A 21,150-nucleotide genomic window follows, 5' to 3' on the forward strand; every position below is an offset into this window, starting at 1 on the left:
ATCACATAAGTCGAGCGTATCATATCATATGCAGATATCTGTTGATAGATTAAAAAGCTGATAGCTGATGCATTTCAGTCGATGTGTTCCTCCTCTTTTGCTCTCTACACTCGGGCAAACAAAGCCTGTATTTAAATCAACACTACCTAAGAACAGCCATACAGAGCTGCTGACTCTTCCTGTGCGCATTCCCTCTATATACCAGACGCTGTAGTTTACACAGTGAGCAGTCAATTCAGATTTCAGACACTTACTTATCATCAGCGGTTTGTGTCAACACTAATCGCTGTGGAGCTGCATAACTATAATTTTTGCATCTAAAATTGTGCATTGCAGAAAGTAGTGTCCATGTCATTTTCAAAGGCACGACCAATTTTCACATTTGGATTTTGGACACATTTAGATTTAGAGTTGCTGGGGCTCCAGTGGAAGAGCGGGTCGTCCACTAACAAGAAGGTAGATGATTTGATTCCCTAGTCCTCCATGCTGAAGTGTCCTTGGGCAAGATTCTGAACCAAAAATTGACATCTGTGGCAGAGTGTGTGAGTGATGCGTGATAGAGAAAGTCTAATAGTTAAACTGTAAAATGCCATATAAAATAAGAATGTCAGATACCATTTAAGCTTAAATAAAATGGTGGACACTAAATATAATAAGTGATTGAGGACATACTCTCATTTATGAACATTATATCGCTTCTAACATGTTTGAAACTTAAGAAATAGACAGACAGTGGTTTAAACATAACAAGAAATGACACACAGACACACACACACACACACACACACACACACACAAAAGGCCTCATACTCAAAATGTGAAACTTTACAAAGGGTGAATTTCATTGCAGGATTATTGTATTATGTTGCATCATGTTGAAAGGCGTTCCTATTATTTTGTGCATACCACTATAGAGATGATTTGTGGTAAAAATATTAGTGTCATCTGATTCCCGCACAAATAATAAAAAGAGGCACAGCTATGAGTCATACACAGTTTTACTGCACATGAAATATGTAATCAAGCGCAGCCAGTCTTTTGTCAGATGTTAATCCAGCACATTGAAGTCGAGATCTGACGGGAAGTTGGAGGTCAAGCAGGAATGTGCTCGACTCCGCTGTATGGTCATCAGATATGGGATTAAAAGCTCCCATGGGAATAGTCAACCTGCATAAATATCAGGCGTTTATGTAAACAGAATTAAAGAGCCATAAATGTCCACATGTATGCGCCACGTCATCAGTGCAACGTTAGGGCCAGTGAGAAATGAGTATCAGGTTTCTTGGAGCATCCGATTTGACTGTTGCCGTGTTTCCAAGGGATTGTGGGGTTTGTCTGAAACACAACGAACTCAGGCGTCTCAACAAACTGCATTTTCTTGCAAAATCAGGAGCCGATCAGGATCATGATCCAAATGGCAAACAGTGTGCGCTGCAGCCTCTCTGCTTCTAATCATATGAGGACAAATGTTTGTGGCTGTCAGAGCAGGAAGTTTTGAAAAGCTTGTTGCATTATGGTTAGCGTAAGTGTTTGGTTAATTATAATTTTTTTATTATTACATTTTTTGGTGATCATATTGGTAATAATATTGCAAAAGAAAAAAGTCAGGGAGATAAATAGACACAGATACATGCCATTTGAAGAGCGTGAGGTGGGGGTTGAGGAAACACCCAACAATCCTGCTGTTCTCGCTTAGAGCGCGACTATAGCGAGCATGAGGTAATACAGCCAAAGTAATGGGAAAATTACAGCGTCTCAACCCACAAGCCCTTCATATTTTTTCTTGAGGGTCTCAGGCTGTCAGAGAGGGGGAGTGGAGGAAGGTCCGCGGCTGCTCTTTAGATCTCCCAGGTTGTTTAAACAGCAGAGGAGGTTTGTAATCCACCGAGACAGGCCTGCAGCACTCAGAAGCTACCGCACAAAGACCAACACACGCAAAACACACTTCACCGAGAGAAGACACTGTGTGTGTGTGTGTGTGTGTGTGTGTGTGTTTTTGTGTGTGTGTGTGGGGGGGTATAGGTGGTCTACAGCAATCCGATGTGTTGACAGCTACAAGTGCAACCACCAGGAACCAAGAACTACAAACAGATCAGTGGGCTGATACATCTACCTACCATAGCTGACTTTGAGCCTCTGTCAGAGCATCTAAGCCCACTCCAAAAAGGTGGTTTCCATGGTGATGGCAGCAGTAAAAAATAGGGGGGTCTTTGGCCTTGACAACGTGGGGGATGGAGGGGTTACTGTGGATGGGCGACATCATTCCTGACCACAACAACCCTTCGTGTCACAACTCAGAAAATTAGGGGCTTTCTGTTTTGTTGTTTGTGACTTTTGAGGCAGTGCAGATGAGAACAAAAAATATTCTATTCTGAGGTTTCCTGTCAACACTATTATGTTGTGTTTAAGAGGAGCATGGTTTTGACATCACCTTGAACTCATGGCTCCCAGTGGAGTTTCTCTCAAATATGAGAGAGGAAGGTGCATTATGGCACAAAGCAGCCGGATTTAGTGTCCTCACTTGTCCTGTGCTGACAAGTGAAGATGTCAGCACCCACCTAGACCACTCACGCACCCACAGGAGCTGCAAAGTCAGACCTGCAGCAACTTCCTAATCTAAGGTCCAATTGTGAAAGAAGAAGTTTAACTGATAGTCTGATCCAATACACCCTCACAAACCGACAGAGCAGGGGGCACAGATTTAGACCATATATCACTGACAAAAGAAAATTGTAGGACCAACTTAAAATAATTACTTCAACAACACACAAAAGAGTGAAGTTTGTTCATATAAAAAATGTAAAAATGATTTACACAATTGGTATCTTTGATTTTATGAAAACTGTTTTTCTGAGTTGTTAAAAAGTTTTCTTCTTTCAAGGTAAAGCAAGTTGAACACAAGAAGTCAGGGGAGCAAAATAATGTGTGCACAAGCACACACACAACACGAGAAGCTCTCTCACTCTGCTCACCTGGTTAATGTGTTTGAGTTTGTCTATGATCTGGCTGATGATTGGCTCAGGGGGCTTGTTGCTCTTGGACTCAGAGCCTGGGTTCACTCGCTTCAGGCTGGGCCCCGGAAACCTGAGAGGACAGACAGAGAAAAAAATGGAGTCAGTTCCTTTACTGTTGAATCTGTTTTTTTAAGACTTTCACTGGCTTTAAGAGGATCAGGATGAGCTTGAACTGACCACTGCCCCATCACTCCAAACAAGGCATTTATCACCATCTAGTGTTGATAAGATGAACAGCACTTCTGGTTCTCAGTTTCGTGGCTGGAAAGTTCATTTGTAATACAACCCTGAGCAGAGGACTGACTTCTCTCTCACTGGAGACATTACGTCTTCAGTTAAATAGGGATTAACCCTTTTTTTAACCAGTTGATCTAAAGATAGTTTGAAAAATTTAATAATAAGTTATGGAGACTGGATATTCTCTGAAGAAAGAAGGTATTTATTGGACTATGGTCAAAATAGATAGATAGATAGATAGATAGAGTACTTTATTCATCCCCGGAGGGAAATTAAGTTTAAGCAGACACCTTAATCAAGACCATCAGGCAGTTGGTTTCAGCACTTACGGACCATTATTGTTGAAGGAATTGTATAATTATAAATACAATGTTGCTCGGAGATATTTATTATATAACACGGAGAAGCTGATAAATTACATATAAAATATTTTATAATACAAGCTTTACCAGGAGGCGAGAACATCCTCAAAGGAATTGAACTATTATGCAAAGTCTGGCTGCTGATTAACTTCATGCACATGAATCTGGGCAATTAGTGGCTTTTTAATCATATCTGGTTTTAATTAGAGGACATTAGCAGAGAAGTACTTTTTGTCCTGCTTTAGCACTGGGGGTAAATTTCAGAAGGAGCAGCCTACAGGCAGGTGCTCACACGTCTCTGTGAGGAAACGCAGCTCTGTCGACACATGTGCACGTTCATCAAGAGGAGGAGCTGGATGGTCTGAGAGGCTGATTTCTCTTGTTTGTTGTCGTTCGTGTCGAGACTCTCCTGCAGGTGTTGCTTCCCTTGTGTCAGTGCCAGGAGTTAACCCCTTCCCAGCATGCTGTTGGAGGTCTGAGGAGGACAGTAACTGTTTTTTCACGCACGAGGCAGGTTTGTTTGGATGAAGTGTAGTCAGGAGTGACAACACATTTCATCAAGCACCACAGAGATGTGAGTGTAACTGAGGTCAGAGGTCACATCGAGATGTGAACGTCGATATTGTTGCAAAGGTTGGAAAGATGAAGGATAAACGGGGCGGTGTTGGGGAAGTATTTTCAGAAAAATGTAATAAAAGAAAATGTGAAAAAAGTGTGTGTGCGCAAAGCATGAGGTCATACTTATATCACTATGACTAACACACACACACACACACACACACACACACACACACACACACACACACACACACACACACACACACACACACACACACACCTTTTACCTGACTTCACCATTCATCAGTCTTCTGCTCTCCCCAAAGTCTCCCCAGACTTTTTATTAAACTCAAATTACATTTCCCCACTTATTTATTCTTCTTATTAGCCATGATCTCACCCTTTCTCCTCAGCTAATTATAACATTAATAATGGAAAGAGATGTGCGATCCATTAAAGAGAGGAATAGAGGAAATATGGGTGAGGGAAAGAGGATTAGGGGAGAGAGATTTTGAGCATGGATAGCAGGTTAGTGTTTCACATTATAGATGCCGGATCATTTTTACAGAGACGTAATTTAACATGTTTCACCACTAAACCCATTTTTCAAGGCTGATTGTTTCAGTTGTCAGCTCTCAGTTTGTTATCCGATCGTTTTCTGCATGTTATTGTTTGGTGATCTGATCGGCTACCTCCAGTGATAACCTAATCTAATCTAACACCAATTACCATTCCATTAGGTCCAGTCTGCATGAGAGAATAAACAAGAGAAAGAGGAAGCAGGAGTCCAGGTGTTGTGAGGATACATAATGGAGTGTGATGCTTTTCACACCACCTGATGGATCACACCTCCAGTCCCAAGCACAGACGGGGTCAGACGGTGAGGTCTGCGGCGTGTAAACAGTCGGGCTGCTCCTGTGTGTCATGTCATGTTGAGCAGAAAGTGAATCAAATGTAGATAACATTGCGAAAATAGCTGAAAGGGACTGTCTGAAAATGATTGGTGTGGCTTATAGCTGAAGTTAACGTTTGTCAACAGTCAAAGAGGGTTTTTTTTAGAGTGAGAAAAAGCTGCAACATTCAAACACCCACTCAATTTTAGAAAATAATATTTTACACCAAATTTAGCTGGTGTATGCAGGAGTTTGAAATGCAGAGAAAGAGGTTGTTATTGTTAGTTGTTATAAAAACCTGTGTCCACTGCAGAGTCACTGAACTGGGAGTGAATGTTGATTTTATCCATTCCCATTGCAGACAAAATCTGATGTTAGGAGGTTTTGTTGACCGGTGGAAAAGAGGGAAAAAAACACTTCATCTCATTTTCATTGTTGTCTTGTTAATCTGTCCTTCCACCACTTTTGTCTCGGATGAAATATCTGAACATTTGTTGGATGAACTGTCATGTGTGGTGGAGACATTCATGTTCCCCTGCGGAGGAACTATAATCATGTTGGTGATAACTTGAAGCTTCATGCAACAGCAAAGTCAAAATTATAATTAGACTTATGCTTTGGATCAGTATTTAAGACCAAATTGCACTAACAAGCCTCAGATGGCCTTGTGTTGAGTGCTACATATCAAACATTTGTTTTTGAACATGTTGAAGTCAGACAGTTGACAGGAAAACAATACACCTGCTTTACATCAGCATGTCAGCATGCTGATGTTAGCATTTAGCACAAAGTACTTCCTAATAAAGCAGTTAGTGTGGCTGTAAACTCTTAAGGCGCCAGTATTTTCCAGCAGAGCTGCTGACAGATGGTTTGCATTATTTTTTTCCCACCCTAAGTAAAAGAAAGCCCGCCCTATACCCTGCCTCTGAATGGATTAGATTTAGGGAAGAAAAACAATGTCGGCCAATCAGAGATATAGGGTAGGGGTGGGTGGGAATAAAATAACACTCCTGATTAACTTTCTGACGTAAGATTAGGGAGATATGCTTCTGACCATATAGGTAACTTTAGGAAAAAGAAGTGTGACATTAGCGCCCAGCCATGGAGAGGTGAGAGAGTACACTAGATGTGAACTTCTCTCTCACTGGATCCGTTATTTCAATTTTTCCATGAATATCTGTAATCATCATGTCCCTTGTCTTTCTATGATGATTTTTCACTCCATCTTTGTGGCTGCTCAGATTAGGTATAAACATTTTCAATTTCACACTTGAGAGGAAAACACTCTCAAGTGTCAAATCATTTTCTAGTGTAGCCCGTCCTTTATTACACAATGTCCCCCTGGGATCAATAAACTATTTCTGATTAATGTAGACTGAATATTTATCTTTAAATGGCTAATTCATAGACTGTATATAAAGATGGACAACATGTCTACACTTCCTTCCGTTATCCAGAAATGAAGCCTAAATATCCTGGACACAAACGCTGCTATCATGCTAATATGGAGCAAGAGTCTGCGCAGTAGCTATCAAGAAACATGCTTGACCAGTCAGAAGTCAGTCTCAGCTGTCAATAACATCTCACCCAGTCTATGTCATTAAATAACTGATTAAAACCAACTTTACTGGGGAAATGATTTTTGAGAAAAATCTATTCGACGTGAACTTTGAATTCTTAGTTTCCACTAACATGGAGGAGGGGGGATTTATGACCTATACCACCAGGTGGTGATCAAAATGTTTTGACTTCACTTACGGGGAGCTGCCATGTTGTCCATGTTTATAGACAGTCAATGGGCAAATTTAGCAGATGCCCATGTATTACACATTAACAGTGATGTTAGTCAATGTGAAGCATTTTTTATGGCAATGTTCTATCGATGTTAATATTAATATAACTAAAATGAAGGGTGAAATAAAACAAAACATTAGGACAAGAGAAAAAATCAAAGACCATCCCCTATTTTTGAAAAAACTATCTTACCTTCAGCTAAAAGAAAATAACACCCTTCCCTTCTTCTGACATCGTCAACGCTAATGTTTGTGTAATTTAAAATGTTCACAGTTGACACAGCACCATATCTATTATCAGCTATCACAGACACACACACACACACACACACACACACACACACACACGCACACACACACACGCACACACACACAAGTCACAAGTCACTGTCATCAAATCTAAAAGTAGAGTGGAAAAGTAATGTTGAGCTGTCCCATCTGTTGTCACTGTTATCAGTGGAACACTGTTTGATTGTTTTTCCTTTTTTGGAAAAGTGTTGCTCTTCTGATCTTGGCTACAGGTGTGATGGTAAATACGTCTGATAAAAAGTTCCACATTTAGCTCCAAAGATTGCTCCTCCAGTATCTGAGACATTCAGTGCCAAACCCCTCCGGCACTTATCCCCTCCAACCACACAAATCTAAATGTATTTGCATCCAACAAGATGAGAACGAGGGCCCTGTTCTGGCTCTGGAGAAGGTCCTGTTTGGGAGGATAATGCAGGTTGATCCAGAGCAAATCTTTGGGTAAAAAAATGTACCCCAAGTGAATTTGCAGGGATATGCCCTCACAGATGACATGGAGAATTGCTTGCCTCAGGACATTGTAATCTCTCCATCATTTCCTCTGCCTTCCTGCACCTTCCTATCACAGTTTGGTCCAGCTTGTAATCATCCCCTCAGGAAAGCTCTGCCCCCTCGCCAACCTGGTGTCTCTTTCTCAGATCGAGGCTCTGCTTCTATCTCTGCGACAGACTCTTTTCAGCAGTTTGAGAAAAGCACAGAATTTATTCACCGTCCTCTGGAAGCAGAGGTAAAACATTAACCTGCAGCACATCTCGTCTGAAATTTGTGCCTGTGCACTGATTAAATTCCACACACAATTTACAAGGCAAAAAGAGAAAATGGATATCTGTGACTATCTAAGCCAAATTGAAATTGGGGCCGACTGACGGGCATGGGCGGAAAAACGTAAGAAGTTATGATTTGTACAGCCAAAGGACAGGGGGGTAAGTGAAATATTGCGAAAACCAAATGGGGTTCTGCAGGGTGCGCAGGAGATGTTAGGGGAACATGATTGAATCTGCAATTAACTAAGCGAGAAGAAGGTGACAGCATGCCTGACATTAATAACATCCCATAGAGCCAAAGTCAAGATTTACACTCACACTCAGTGGGAGAACGGGAGCCCCGTATGTGAAGCTCATCAGCTCTGGGCAAACTTACCCTTCAACTCACCTACACTCTCCTAGATGTGCTGCTGGAGCCCTGGGAATTAAGGAATCAGAGCAGACTATTTGTATAAGCGATCATTAATAAAGCAAATGAACCTGAGCTCAAACTGCCTACAGTCTGCAGGGTGTGCTAGAGGGTGGATTTGTCTGTGGGTGACTGAATCTGCAGTGTGTGAATGAAACACTGATTTACCTGTCTGTCATCTCCTGCCCGTTCCAGCAGAGGGAGTGGTTTGCTGGAGCAGGCTCTCGGCTGCACAATGCCTCCCCAAGACCACTGTAGAAGGAGCTGAAGCCCCTCAGGTCAGATATGAACTCCCTGCAGCAGAGAAAGACGTGAAAAGTTGAACAGAAAGCGAGAGGAAGAGAGACAGACAATAAAATTGACTATGACTCATATTCGTCAGCAGGGACGACTTGTCCTGCAGAAAAAGAAAGAAGAAAGAAAAGAATGACAGACAAAGATGAAGAGGCAGAGATAGAAAGAGACAGTGAAAGTCACTGTGATAGCAGTGAAAGCAAGTTGATGAGATCCCCCTAAGAAGGGGTATAAAAGGGCTAAATAAGCAGTGTTTTATTTCTAATTGACATTAATCTGGTTATTTTGCTGCCAAGTCCAGCAGCCCCGCTGGGCATTATTACTCTATTCATTTAAGCCTATTACCGCATAAGAGTGGTTAAAAACACCAGAGCGGAGAAACAAGAGGAAACCTGCCCTCAGTGTCAGGGACAATGTAACAAATATTGCAGTCTTGAGTGTGAGCGCTGCTTCATCAGCAGAAAGGGTCAAAGGCTAATTTCACACTATTATGTTTTTGTTTGAAAACCGCTGCAGGTTTGGAGTTTTAGAGCAGCTAAAACAGAGAAAACTGACACTCTGCTAGCACCGTTTTAGTTTGAAAACTATGGGGTTCAGTTTTATTCTGGACGAGCGGAAACGGAGGTGTTGGGAAACGTTGACACTCTCAACCACTTGCTGTCACAGTGTAGCCTTCGCTAATTCGTCAGGCTTCTATGACATGACCTCCTTCCTTAAGAAAACAACTGGCATTAGCCTGTGCTACCAGTGTAGGACGCAACATGGAGGATTCTGCATTTCACAACAATACAGCTGCTTACATACGTAGGAGACAAGCCATGCCCAGCGTTTACATGAGTGGTCAGGGGATATGTGTTTCCAGGCGTTAGTATGGACAGGCATTAAAACTGATACTGAGACAAAAAGCTTGTGTGGACACAGATTGTTTTAGTTTACAAATGCAGTTTTTAAATAGAAATGTAGTATTATGGATGTAGCCAAAGTCTGGATTACAGTCTCGGATCTCCTCACCTGCGGAGGCCAGCCAAAGTCTCATCAGAGTCTGAGGGCTGTGCAGTGCGGGCTGCAGAGGCGGCGGGAGCCTGGGGAGGAGGGGGGCCGACTGAACGAGAGGCCCGCTGAGGAGTGTGTGCGCACATCCCGTTCACCTGTACAGAGAGAGGAGAGGAGAAAATAAGAAACCAGCACAGACTGAGTGAATGCAGTTCCCCAAACCTCTTCACCCCACTTATGTTTCATAGCTCCCAGTTCACAGCCCTAAGCCTGTTTATTCAAACTCGTAATAGCAATGACACTGCACACAGAGAGAACCTGTCAACAGCCAAACTGGCCGCCAGACTCAGCTGAGCCCTGCTGCAAATTGTCATCTGTTTGTGTTTGTTTATTTTTGGGAGGGATGAAAGGAGGCGGGGGATTTGCATAACAAACAAGTCATTGTATCCTCTGCCAGCCGTTGCCGCCTTGTTCGAATTTGTAATCATAACACTCCAAAATCGCGAGCGTGAAAATAAGGCCTCTCGTTTTGCCCCCCCCATCCCCATTGCTATTGTGTCTCCACGCGGGACGACATAACAATAATAAATAAAACGTCCCTCTCTGTATCTCAGAGATAATGGACCTGGCACGTTCTTTTCAGGTGCAATAAAAATGCAAATGGCTGTTAATGTTTAGCTTGTGGTTTAACGATTTGCCGGTGGTTTAATTTCCCTCAGGGATCCTGGCCGGGGTTTAATTCTGCCATGTAATGTTAACAGCTAATTGTGCCCAGCTCCAGTTTAAGTGAATAGGCTGGCACAGACACCGCTGAATACAGATGGGATAATACTGATAGAGCGGCAGTGGACATCTTCATCTGGTAGTAACCAAGGCCACATGGACACACACAGGCGTAGACAGCCAGAATTTACTGCATACACAGAAAATGAATCATTTCATGCAATTATTCATTTGAATATAATGTACCTAAGCCCATTAACATGATGAACAGGCACTCCTACATGATAAAGTCATTGCCAACTCATTTACACACACACACGCAATATTGTATAGTGCATGCTGACACACAGAAATGCTGATTAGTTGTAAAATAGAATCATCAGGGTTAATCAATACAGCTTTGTCATCCAAGGATACAGTAATAGCAACAGCACACACAACTCAGTCCACACACACACACACACACACACACAAACACACTCTCTCTCTCTCTCTCTCTCTCTCTCTCACACACACACACACACAAAAACATCCCGACATCCCACAGATGTTTAAGTTCTCCAGCACCAGACATTCACTAAAACCCAACATCCCTGACTAGCCATCTCCACTAATACTCCCCTCCTGTGTACTTGAAGGAAACACACGCACGCACGCACGCACGCGCACACACACACACACACACACACACACACACACTCTCACACTTCGGCCCATTGTCTCTTCCACCACATTTTCTCGCGCTTCATCTTCCCCTTGTGAAATTCACTCGTTCTCTGGTGCCTGGAGCGTGTGCCGGTGCTCCCACAGGCCATGATTAATGTGATTGGAGCTTTTTTTTTTTGTTTGTGCGTTCCCAGGAAGCCGTAGGGGAGTTGTGGCATGCAGGGAGAGACTGATTCTCCACCACCATCACCCCACCACCACCCCCTCCACCTGACGATTGTTTCTGGATTCTTCAAGGAAAGGGCTTATTAGTGGGGTTTAATATCACCCAGGGCTGGACTAACACAACCAACAGGAGAGAGTGCAGATAAAGCCTGTCTCAGCGTGAGAGCTCCGAAGTATCTGCACACTTTTATCTGCACCGAGCAGCCTGGCTCTCTGAGAGAGAGAGACAGAGAGAGAGAGGGCTGCTGACGGCCAGTAACATGACACACACACTTGCACAGACAGGGGCCCACATGTCTGTGCACTTGCACACCTGCATCTTCAGGCTCTGTGTGGCGCCCTGCTTGTGCAAACACAGTGGAAAAGATAAATTCCAAACAAATCCATGGCAATTCTGCCCGGATCCTGACGTTCTAAACGTATAATCGGCTTACACATTCATCTTGATCACAATGAGTTATTAATAAGCAAACAGTTTCAGGAGAGAAGATACTGTGGCAAAGGTGGCAGGAGGCCACGCACAGCTAGAACAACATATTGGAGCGCATTAGGTGAGTAATGTTCTAGGGGACTCGGGGCTCAGGGGAGAAACTGAGTCAGCGCTCAGCTCTGCTCCTCCTCTTCCCTCTTCTTCTCCTCCTCCTTTTTCTCCTTCTCCTGCATCCACTCCTCTACGCATTGTTGTCACCAGCACTGAAACTGGTTTCTGGTGAAACATTGTTGGGACAGTATTTCAGTTGACAGTTATAGGTATTTAAACCGGAATTTGATGAAACAATATATTTCAGTCTAATGTTGTGTGAATTGGTTTAAAATGTCTTCAATAGATGATTTATTAGACACGACTACTAAGAGATTTGAATCTTAATTGTGGGCTGTGAGGATCGGTGGTTTGATTCCCAGCTCATCCAGTCCACATGTGAAGTGTCCTTGATGCTGAACCCAGCACTGCAGATAGAAAACGCACTAGATACAGGAGCTTTTTGTGGATGTGTGTGAATGTCAATTCCACCTGCACCAGGCGCAAAGATTAGTTTTATTGTGAAAGTCTAGGACATTACCTTTGACCCCTGTAAATTCACTCATTATCCACTCCCCACATGTCGATGGAGGGGTGGACCGCTTCTTCAGACGTAAAAATGGGAAACCAACATAACATGCCTCCATACTGCTCGTGTGGTGTCATCCAAGTGTCCGCAAACCACGACACTGGAAATTATGTGACTGAGCCCATACCAATGTTCGGAATATTTTCCTTTCTTGTCTTAAAACAGCTAAAAATATTACTTATCAACCATTACATTGAGCTCCCTATTTCAAGCGTTTATCTATTATTTTTGGCTAATTATTTCAACCAGTTACCATATTGTAGTTGAAAAATGTACTTGTTAATTCAACTGCCTATCTATTGCATTTCGGCAACAGTCACAGCTGTTTATCCATTACTTTGATCATTTTAAATATTCATCCATCAAAACTTTAAACCCTAAGGATGCATGCTATATGTGCAACTGTACACTGTGAATATGGAGCATAGAGAAACAATGTTTGGAGCTATTTAAAACATAAAACATGTATTTACGTGCATTCACACATGAAGGTGAACACCCTGAGGTAATGCTCAGATTCTTTCAGTATAATCTTTAAATCTCACTAATCAGTCAGCTCTGTATGCCTGTTTACCTAATCCACCGGCTCAGAAATCTCTGCTTCACATTAATGAGATAAAACAACAAATCCCCAGATCTTGTGAAAACAGTAGGTAGTCACTTTTTTTAAGCACAAAGTTGGACAACAAACCTGACAAAAACCTGAAAGTCCCAGAATTAAAAACATCAGGGAGGCTGAACAGATAATGTTAATCGCACTAGATTTGATGATGTGCACATGAAGAGTCTAATTTAAAATGAGACGTTAGTTGTTTGTTTCATCACAGTTGAGGAAATGCTTGTAAGAGAAATGGATTTCACACGTTTCACTCACTGTTCTGCTTTTCCTGAAGCATTCAGAGGTGTGAAAAGCTATTATAGCACAATATCTCTTAGACACATGTCAGAGGCAGATGAGACAGGGGCGATCTGAATTAGGAACATGATGTTTTCCACTAAGCGAGATAGAAAACGAAGTGTCTGTTAAGTGCTGATTGTGTGCATGATTGTGTGCAGAATGAGATTTGGGACCAAATTATCAATTCAGTCACACGGAACTAATGATCATAACTGATAATGAAAAAATAAGAGTCAACAATCTCAGGCAAAAACTGATTATATCTGATGTGTCCTTGTTTTGTTCAAGGTTTATTTTAAATTATTTTTGTGTGTAAATGACTAATCAACGTCTTTTTTTCAGTTACTAACGCCTTAATAAAGAAAATTCTGATTTGTTATCATTATGTCAGCTCTTTAATTATGCATGCAAATAAAATTGTTATTTACATGCCCATGAGTGAAGCCAAAATGTCTTGATTGTGGAGACGTGTCTACCATCTTTATATATACAGTCTATGGGTCAAGCAAACTAAGCATTGGGCTCTTAAGGACATTTAAACAACCCGGTTTATCTTGCATAATTCAAATTGAACACATGACTTGATAAACAATAACTTAGATTAAAGGTTAGAGCACTTAGAAACATGATTTGTTACATGTTTGGACGCTTAAGTGGCTTTTAAATCTTCAAAATGGATTCTGATCATTGTGTCCTCAGTAATTTACATGTTAGAGTGGATTAATAAAATACTGAAGAGATTTGATAAGAGCACAGTAAAGCAACAGTTTGCATCTGGTTTGATTTGTTCGAGCTATTTTTGTGCACAAAGGCAGAAGACACCACAAACGAGAACTGATGAAAAGTGTATTATTGACAGAAGTATTACAGGCACGCACAGAGATACTGGATGTTATATTAGACTTATAACTAAGAGTCAAACCGTGTCAAGTTTGTAACAATTCACAACTCCTGCACTCTGCAGTATATCTCCGCTAATCTTGGTCAGATCCATCATATGTCCGTCTCAACCTTCTTCTCATCTTCATTTACAGCCAAGGGGGTCGCAGGGTGATGGATGTCTGCTCCACACTCTCCTGTCCTCCTTCACCTTGGGCTCGCTCCCTACACTCTCCATTCTTCTTATTTTCCCTTTCTTTCCCTCCTCTTCTGTCACCGCTCCTCCCTCTCTCTTTCTCCTCAGAAACTGGTAAAAATAGAGCTTCATAAATCATGCATCTTCTCTCACAGCAGCATGTACAAGAACGAGAGAATACGAAATAAATGGGGGGATGAAAGAGAGTGAAAGGATGTTGTGGATGAGATGTGGAGACGGAGGTGGATGACATCAAACTCCGGTAGTCGGGTGGGAAGTTGACAGGGGAATAGATTGGAGCTGCGGGGCTCTTGGCCGCCCTCCTCGTCTCTCTCTGAACAGCGGTTGACTCACGTTGAAGTTGCACTGGATGGAGGAAATGAATGTTCACATGCTATAGGGAGCGGGCTGGCGGACAATGAGTGGTCATCTCGGCAGCACAGTTACAATGTTTCATGTCTGCAGAGGAGAGAACAGACGTCCTTCTCACACCTCGAGGAGTATTTTACTGAGATAGAGTGGATCCGTCTGTCACCCACAGTAACAGGGGTCTGCACTCTCACTGGAGGGGAGGTTAAGTGAGGGACACCGACCACAGACACAACTATTACACTCACTGCAAACCACAAAACAAGACATACTACTCTCCTGTGCCATGATGCTGCTGTACTAAATATTAAAGAGTAGTTTCCTCCTCACAGTCAAATGCACACATGCTGAAGTCAAGGTTTGAAGAACCAGAGCAGCAGTTTTACACATTTGTAGCCCATAAATCATATGTATGGCTGTATGTATTTAAACTGATGCTTACCAATTTTTAAACATTGCTGTTGATTATCATCTCATCTCACTTTACTTACACACTTAAAAATAGAGGTTGAAAAAAATAGATTTGGGGTGAATGATAACACTCAGCCTGCAGGTATTTTGTCTTCATTTGTGTCCATATCTAGTTGTGAAATGAACTCAGACAAATATCGTGCTGTGAGCTGTCAGTCTGTGGTTGAATAATCCAGAAGGGACCTGGTATGTGTCCCATCCATGAAAATTATGTGTCAATTAATAACACCCCACCCCTCTAAAAATAACCACCATTAATGTCTTTAGTGCAAAATGTGGCGTGATACTGTTATTACACTTGTACATGATTAAAAAAGAGATTTGTTCAGCTTCAACAAGATGAAGCTTCAAGTCAGAAATCTCTAAAGAACAGCCCACCCACACTATTGGTCTAACTCAGGACACTGTTACACATTTCATGTAAAAGTCATGGATGGCATGGCTCAACTGAAGGCGCATGTAAATAACATTTGAACAATTCATATGATAGAATTCATGGATCTCAAAGGTTTCATATTTTACACTTTCACTGGGTTTCATTTCAAGTTTTGATATCTTAAATAAGATCTTGATATAATTTTAAATCTGCTCACTAACACTTCTCTCCGGATCCCCAGGAAGCAGGCAGGGTGATAACGTGTTCACTTTACAAGCTACAAAAAGATAAATTAATTGGTTTAATGAAAAACAAAAAAAAAAACTGCAATGGCCCTTTAATCCTGAAATTAATTCAGTCGAATCAGTTTCAGTTTATTTGAGCTGAAGTAATCAGGTATTGTCTTATTGAAGTTGATCTTACATGACTCCTCAGTGAGATGACATTAGCCTTGAGGGAAACAAGGCATATGTCCCTTCAATGACACCACAGAGCAGAGAGTGCCTCCACAAGATTACATTCAAACGCTCACACACACAAACACACACACAGACACACACACATGACCTTGTGGCAGTGCTAAACAATGCTCTGCCATTGCAGCTTTAATCCCACACACTGGAACCAGACACAGAGCCATAAACACAGTGTAAAGTCATCTGTGGTGACAGGAGCTGCAGTCTTAAATAAACCCACACAGGCTGTATTTAATTTTGGATAAGGATCTCACCGAGACACACAGAGAGAGAGAGAGAGAGAGAGAAGGAGAGAGAGAAGGAGAGAGCAATTTCCCCTAAGTCAGCGATTCATGGATGTAGACACGCCCTCGCGCTGCAGAATAAGTGAGGTCAACCTGTGCGTTAATAAATGATGGGTTCTGAGTGGAAACTTGGTTACAGTGGGGATTTGGGGTGTAAGAGTGAAAAGTTCAGCAGATAGAAAGGAGCAGAAGCACATCCAGCTCTGTAGCTCTGGCAGAGAAAGGTCTTCATATTTCATGAGCAGTTCTATCTGACTTCACATGAGGGCTACAGAACAAACTCCACTGTTTTATTGCAGTTGCAACCACACATAACGCGCTGCTGAGGGGCGAGAGGCGAGAGACGTACTGGGAAGATCTGTCTGACTGCCCGAGAAAACACATGTTTGTTCATCCCTCCCTTTCTTTTGCCTCCTTCATCTCCTCCTCCTCAGTTTTCAAGGTGCATTCTTGCACAATGTTATGGGTCAGTTGTAGCTGCTTGTGTGTTTGTTTCTTATCATAAAGTGATGTTTTCTTTGCTGGAGTGAAAAAAGTCACAATGGGTCACTTAATCCTGCAAAACAATTTTATCCTCCTGTACTCAATAAAAGACTCACCAGTACATCTGCAAAGCACAAACTATAACACAGACGCCTGCATTTTTAAAGGAGACATATGATCCTTTTTTGTTTTTCTTTCCTCAGGTGCAAGTTTTTTACCTCTGCCTAGGAGGTTATGTTTTCGTTTTGTTTGTCCGTCTGTTAGCAGGGTTACACAAATACTATGGGACAGATTACCACAGAACTGGTGGAAGGATGTGTTATATGTCAGGAAAGAGACGATTACATTTTGGTGCAGATCCGAATGAAAGGCAGATCAAGGGATTTTGTTCCTGTTTCTCAGCAGTGTTTCCCACAGAATTTATTTGACCTATGGTGAAAGCGGGGCTGCACATGCACGTACATGCGCACAAAGATCACTCTCACACACAACAGATTCCGAGTGACAGATACACAGACTAAAGTGTGGAAGAGAAGTTCTCGGTATGTGCACAACTGCAGCTGAAACTATTAATTCTGACTGTCTGCGTGAACAGTAACGGCTTACTGGACAATACTGTGGTGGGGCCCAACACAGTCTAGATAATTAATGGGAAAAACTGCTTTGACATGGCGAGATAGTATACACTCTCAGAGCACCCTTCTATTTTGTCTATGTAAAAGTTCTGCTCATTAAAAAAGTCAAAAGTGAACAGTGAAAACCAGTAAAAGGAGCTCTTCTCCCCCACAGAAAACACCAGTGGTGGCTGGTTAATTCGGTTCCCCTCCAACATCCTGAGACAAAAAAGCCTGTATAAAACTTTTAAACATTATTTAATTATATAATAATATTTTACCCTCGTATAATGTTCCTCGTAGATCATAAGCACATGTCAGCATTTAATATAAGTTGTTGGTATTTGGTTCATTTCTGTCTTATGCACAATTTAAGTTACCAACTACCAGTAGATGGTTGTTAGTGGCCACCAGCTGATGTTAGGGACATACTCTCAGTTGTGCACCCCAGCATCATCTAGTGTTTTGGCCTTTTTACCCTCAGGGTGTAATACATAATACATTAGGTATTGATTTACGTTTTTTTCAATCTAATGTAATTGGGCAACCATCAATGCCGTCTCAGGTATGACTGATGTCACTTAGTTATGTCGGCTGCGAGCTGAGCGGCTTCAGGTAGAACTGCTGTAAATCTGGTGATTTATTTACGGAAAAAAAACCCAACAAGAAAAAAAGAGGATAAAGGAGCTTGGTCAAAACTGACCTGATTTAAGGATTCAGCAGGAAGTGAAGAGGAGGAGGTTACACCCAGGGCTCCTCCCACTCTTGTTATGAGAAACAGAGGTGACTAACTGGATGTTGTGTAAGTAATGTCTTTTACTGCTTCCCCTGTTTGCTTTTTTGAGAAACCTAAAACATCCCTCTGAAAAATGCAAACGGCATGAGAGTTCTTACAGTCACAATGAGGCTAACAAAGCCAGCTATAGCAGGAGCAGAGGCCAATCACAACCGACTGGACCAGAAGGCCAATCAGAACAGACTCAACTTTATCGAAAGGGGGTGGGCCTTAAAGAGACAGGAAATAAAACCTGTGTTCCAGACAGAGTCTGAAAAGAGGAGCAGCATCAATATACAGAATGAGGAAAGAGATGTATTTACAGAACCTCTTCAAATAAAGACCACAATTTAAATTATGAACATGAATATGAGCATAATGTTTCCTTTCATCACTACTTTCAATATGTGTGTATTCTAGTTTTTGTTACCTCTTAAGAACGTTATACAGCACATTTATTGGTTTTGTAGTCATTATAGGGACCAAAAGACTGATCCTGATCAGGTAAGATTTCATTTTCGAGGTTAAGGTTAGGTTTAGGTATGACTCTGGTTAAGAGTCTAAGGCTTGTGATATTGTTCTGGTTTGGCTCTCCACAATGAATGGAAGTCAGTACAAAATCCTTACAAGGGTGGCTATGAGTGTGGTTGTGCATTAGTGTACTGGACTCACCAGGGCAGTGAGGCGGCTGCGTGCGTTCACAGCGTGCTTCAGAGCCAGTTTGATCATTGAGGGCAGTCTAAGAACAACAGCTTCCATGTCCTGCTCTCCCCTCATGGAACCAGCCAGCTTCCCCAGTCCGTCTACGTAGGTCCTCCAATGAGGTTGCACCTCGGCCGCTCCCCCCAGGCAGCCTTGCATCACTGCCTGGCAGAAGCCTCTGCAGGCTGGCGGCCCCAGCATGCCCTGGCAGTGTGGGCAGTACCACAGCCTCAGCAGGGCCCGGCTACAGTCCCGGCTGGGCCGCAGGTGGTCCGTCGTGTTGACAACCTCAATGCCCAAGTTCAGTGCCTGCAGGAAGACCCGTGTTGCCAGGAGGGAACGGGACAGACGGGTCATCATCAATTTGGGATAAGGGCCAAATGCTGCTGAGTCCTTCCAGGCTCCTCTTATACACTCCTCAGACGCAGAGGACACACTGCCTCCCAGGAGGCGGCGGTATGTAAGGGGGAAGAGGCGGCCATAGAGCACCGCCACCATGTGGTCCACTGTGGAATCTGAGCCAAGGATGTAAAGTGCCATGTCGAGGAAGAGCTGCCCCACCGAGCTCTGGGCCCCACCTCCGAGCCCCGGGAACTCCGACTTCAGCATGGCCAAGGTGGAGTTGCGTCCATGACGCAGCACCAGGTCAAAGGCCTCTGAAAAGAAAACAGAGCAAGTGATGAGGAGTCAGATGAGGTGAAATGCAGGCCACCTTTTGAAAGCTGTTGTGTATGGTGGGTGACGATACAACTCAGGATATCACACAAACTGCGCCAAGCTGTCAGAAAATAGGCAGCAATTTAGCTCCGAAACATGAAACACTCAAATAGATGCATTTCCTCCATAACACCCACCCATCCTTAAGGATCACAGTCGCAGAAAAACTTCCCACGCATAGCTTCTCTTCCCCTTTACCCAGTTTTTCTCGATCTGTTGTTTTCTCTAATAGGAATGTTCAAACACGTACAGGAATTAAAAACACAAACATACATAACATTGCAATAATAGACAATGATTTGAAATACAAAGAGAGCAAAGCTTCTGTAACAGATGAAAAGCAAGATTTGAGGTTTGACCTTTCAACACTATAAAAGAGAGGGCTAGAAAAGAGCTCAGAGTATCTTAAAAAGTCTTTAACCAAACAGAGTATATATTAGTCAATAAGTCAATACACTTTTCACTTAATGGCAGAGGCAGGGCCATGGTGATGCCTTCAGGGAACAAAAAGCACACAGACAGCATAAAGGAGGGAGGGAGGGGTGCATGGCCAAGGCGAGAAGGTAAAATAATCAGTAGCGTCTCTTGGCACAAAGTGAAATCTTATCAACAGGGTGGCACAAGAAGCGACAGAGTGCCATCATCGACCCGCTAGCAATATAAGTGAGGACCCCACAACAGAGGGATTTAAAGCTCCATTACTGAACGTAGCGGGGGAGCATCAGAGAGAGACTCAGTGAAATGAAGCATTGGACAGGAGAACAGTGAAGGATGTTGGAATCCCATTTATACCAAAGCCAGTCTTCTACATCACTTTGTAGAGAGATATAGCCACAGCTGTTTTGTGAGGGCGCAGGGGGACTGGAAGCACTGGTTTAAGGGACATTAGTGGAAGTGATTGGTTTTTGTGCTACAGCAGCACTCTGCATAACTATGTTATTTGATTTTTTTCCTTGCTTGGATAGTTTAATTTCTTCCTCTTCATGCCTCTCTGAGGTCAAATGAGGCTCAGCCTACACAGGGCTCTGGGTCTTGGACAGCTCTGCCTCTTTTGTGCGGGACATATAATGTGTTTCTGTGACCAATTATGGATATGTAGGTCTATATGAGAAGCTGACAACACTAGTAAAGGAAATGAAACATCACTCCTTCATCCTGAGTAATTGTGTGACCTCTGAAAGAAGAATGAACCCAATCTTCTTTCCCCACTTAAATCACAGAGTTGAATTAAAAGAAAAACATTTTTCGTCAGTTCAGTGCGCTCCAGGGTTGTGCTGCAGCAGTGACACTTGGACGCTGGATGTCAGTAAGTGTTGGGGGTTCTGAGCATGACTCATTCCCAATTTTAGTATTAAATTGAAAGACCATTACATTACAACAAGACAGGAAACTTAACACCAACTTGCTGTTTGTCGAAGCAGCAACACACAATATTCAGCACAAGACAGTTCTCTCACAGGATGCAGGTTTATTCTTCATTAAAAGTCATGTCTAACGTTAGCTGCATCACGTTTTTACGCCTGCGCATCTGATAGACTATGCAGATGAATGTTGCACACTGAAT

At 42.5% G+C, this 21,150-nt stretch overlaps 1 protein-coding gene across 4 annotated transcripts in view; it reads right to left on the reverse strand.

Moving 5' to 3' along the window:
* The window catches only part of gpc3 (glypican 3), a 108,467-nt gene that overhangs the window by 26,975 nt on the left and 60,342 nt on the right, over positions 1-21,150 (reverse strand). For 3 of the 4 annotated variants that reach the window (XM_069531843.1, XM_069531844.1, XM_069531845.1), the window contains exons 3-7: positions 18,840-19,525; positions 9,642-9,778; positions 8,505-8,630; positions 8,316-8,345; positions 2,973-3,084 (exon numbers count right to left, since the gene is read on the reverse strand). In XM_069531843.1, the coding sequence (XP_069387944.1) occupies positions 2,973-3,084; positions 8,316-8,345; positions 8,505-8,630; positions 9,642-9,778; positions 18,840-19,525 (1,091 nt within the window). The remainder of the gene's footprint in view (positions 1-2,972; positions 3,085-8,315; positions 8,346-8,504; positions 8,631-9,641; positions 9,779-18,839; positions 19,526-21,150) is intronic. The other variant, XM_020083234.2, reaches the window with a different exon arrangement.

This window comes from Paralichthys olivaceus, chromosome 9, assembly GCF_024713975.1.
Source record: "Paralichthys olivaceus isolate ysfri-2021 chromosome 9, ASM2471397v2, whole genome shotgun sequence".
Classification (NCBI taxonomy): domain Eukaryota; kingdom Metazoa; phylum Chordata; class Actinopteri; order Pleuronectiformes; family Paralichthyidae; genus Paralichthys; species Paralichthys olivaceus.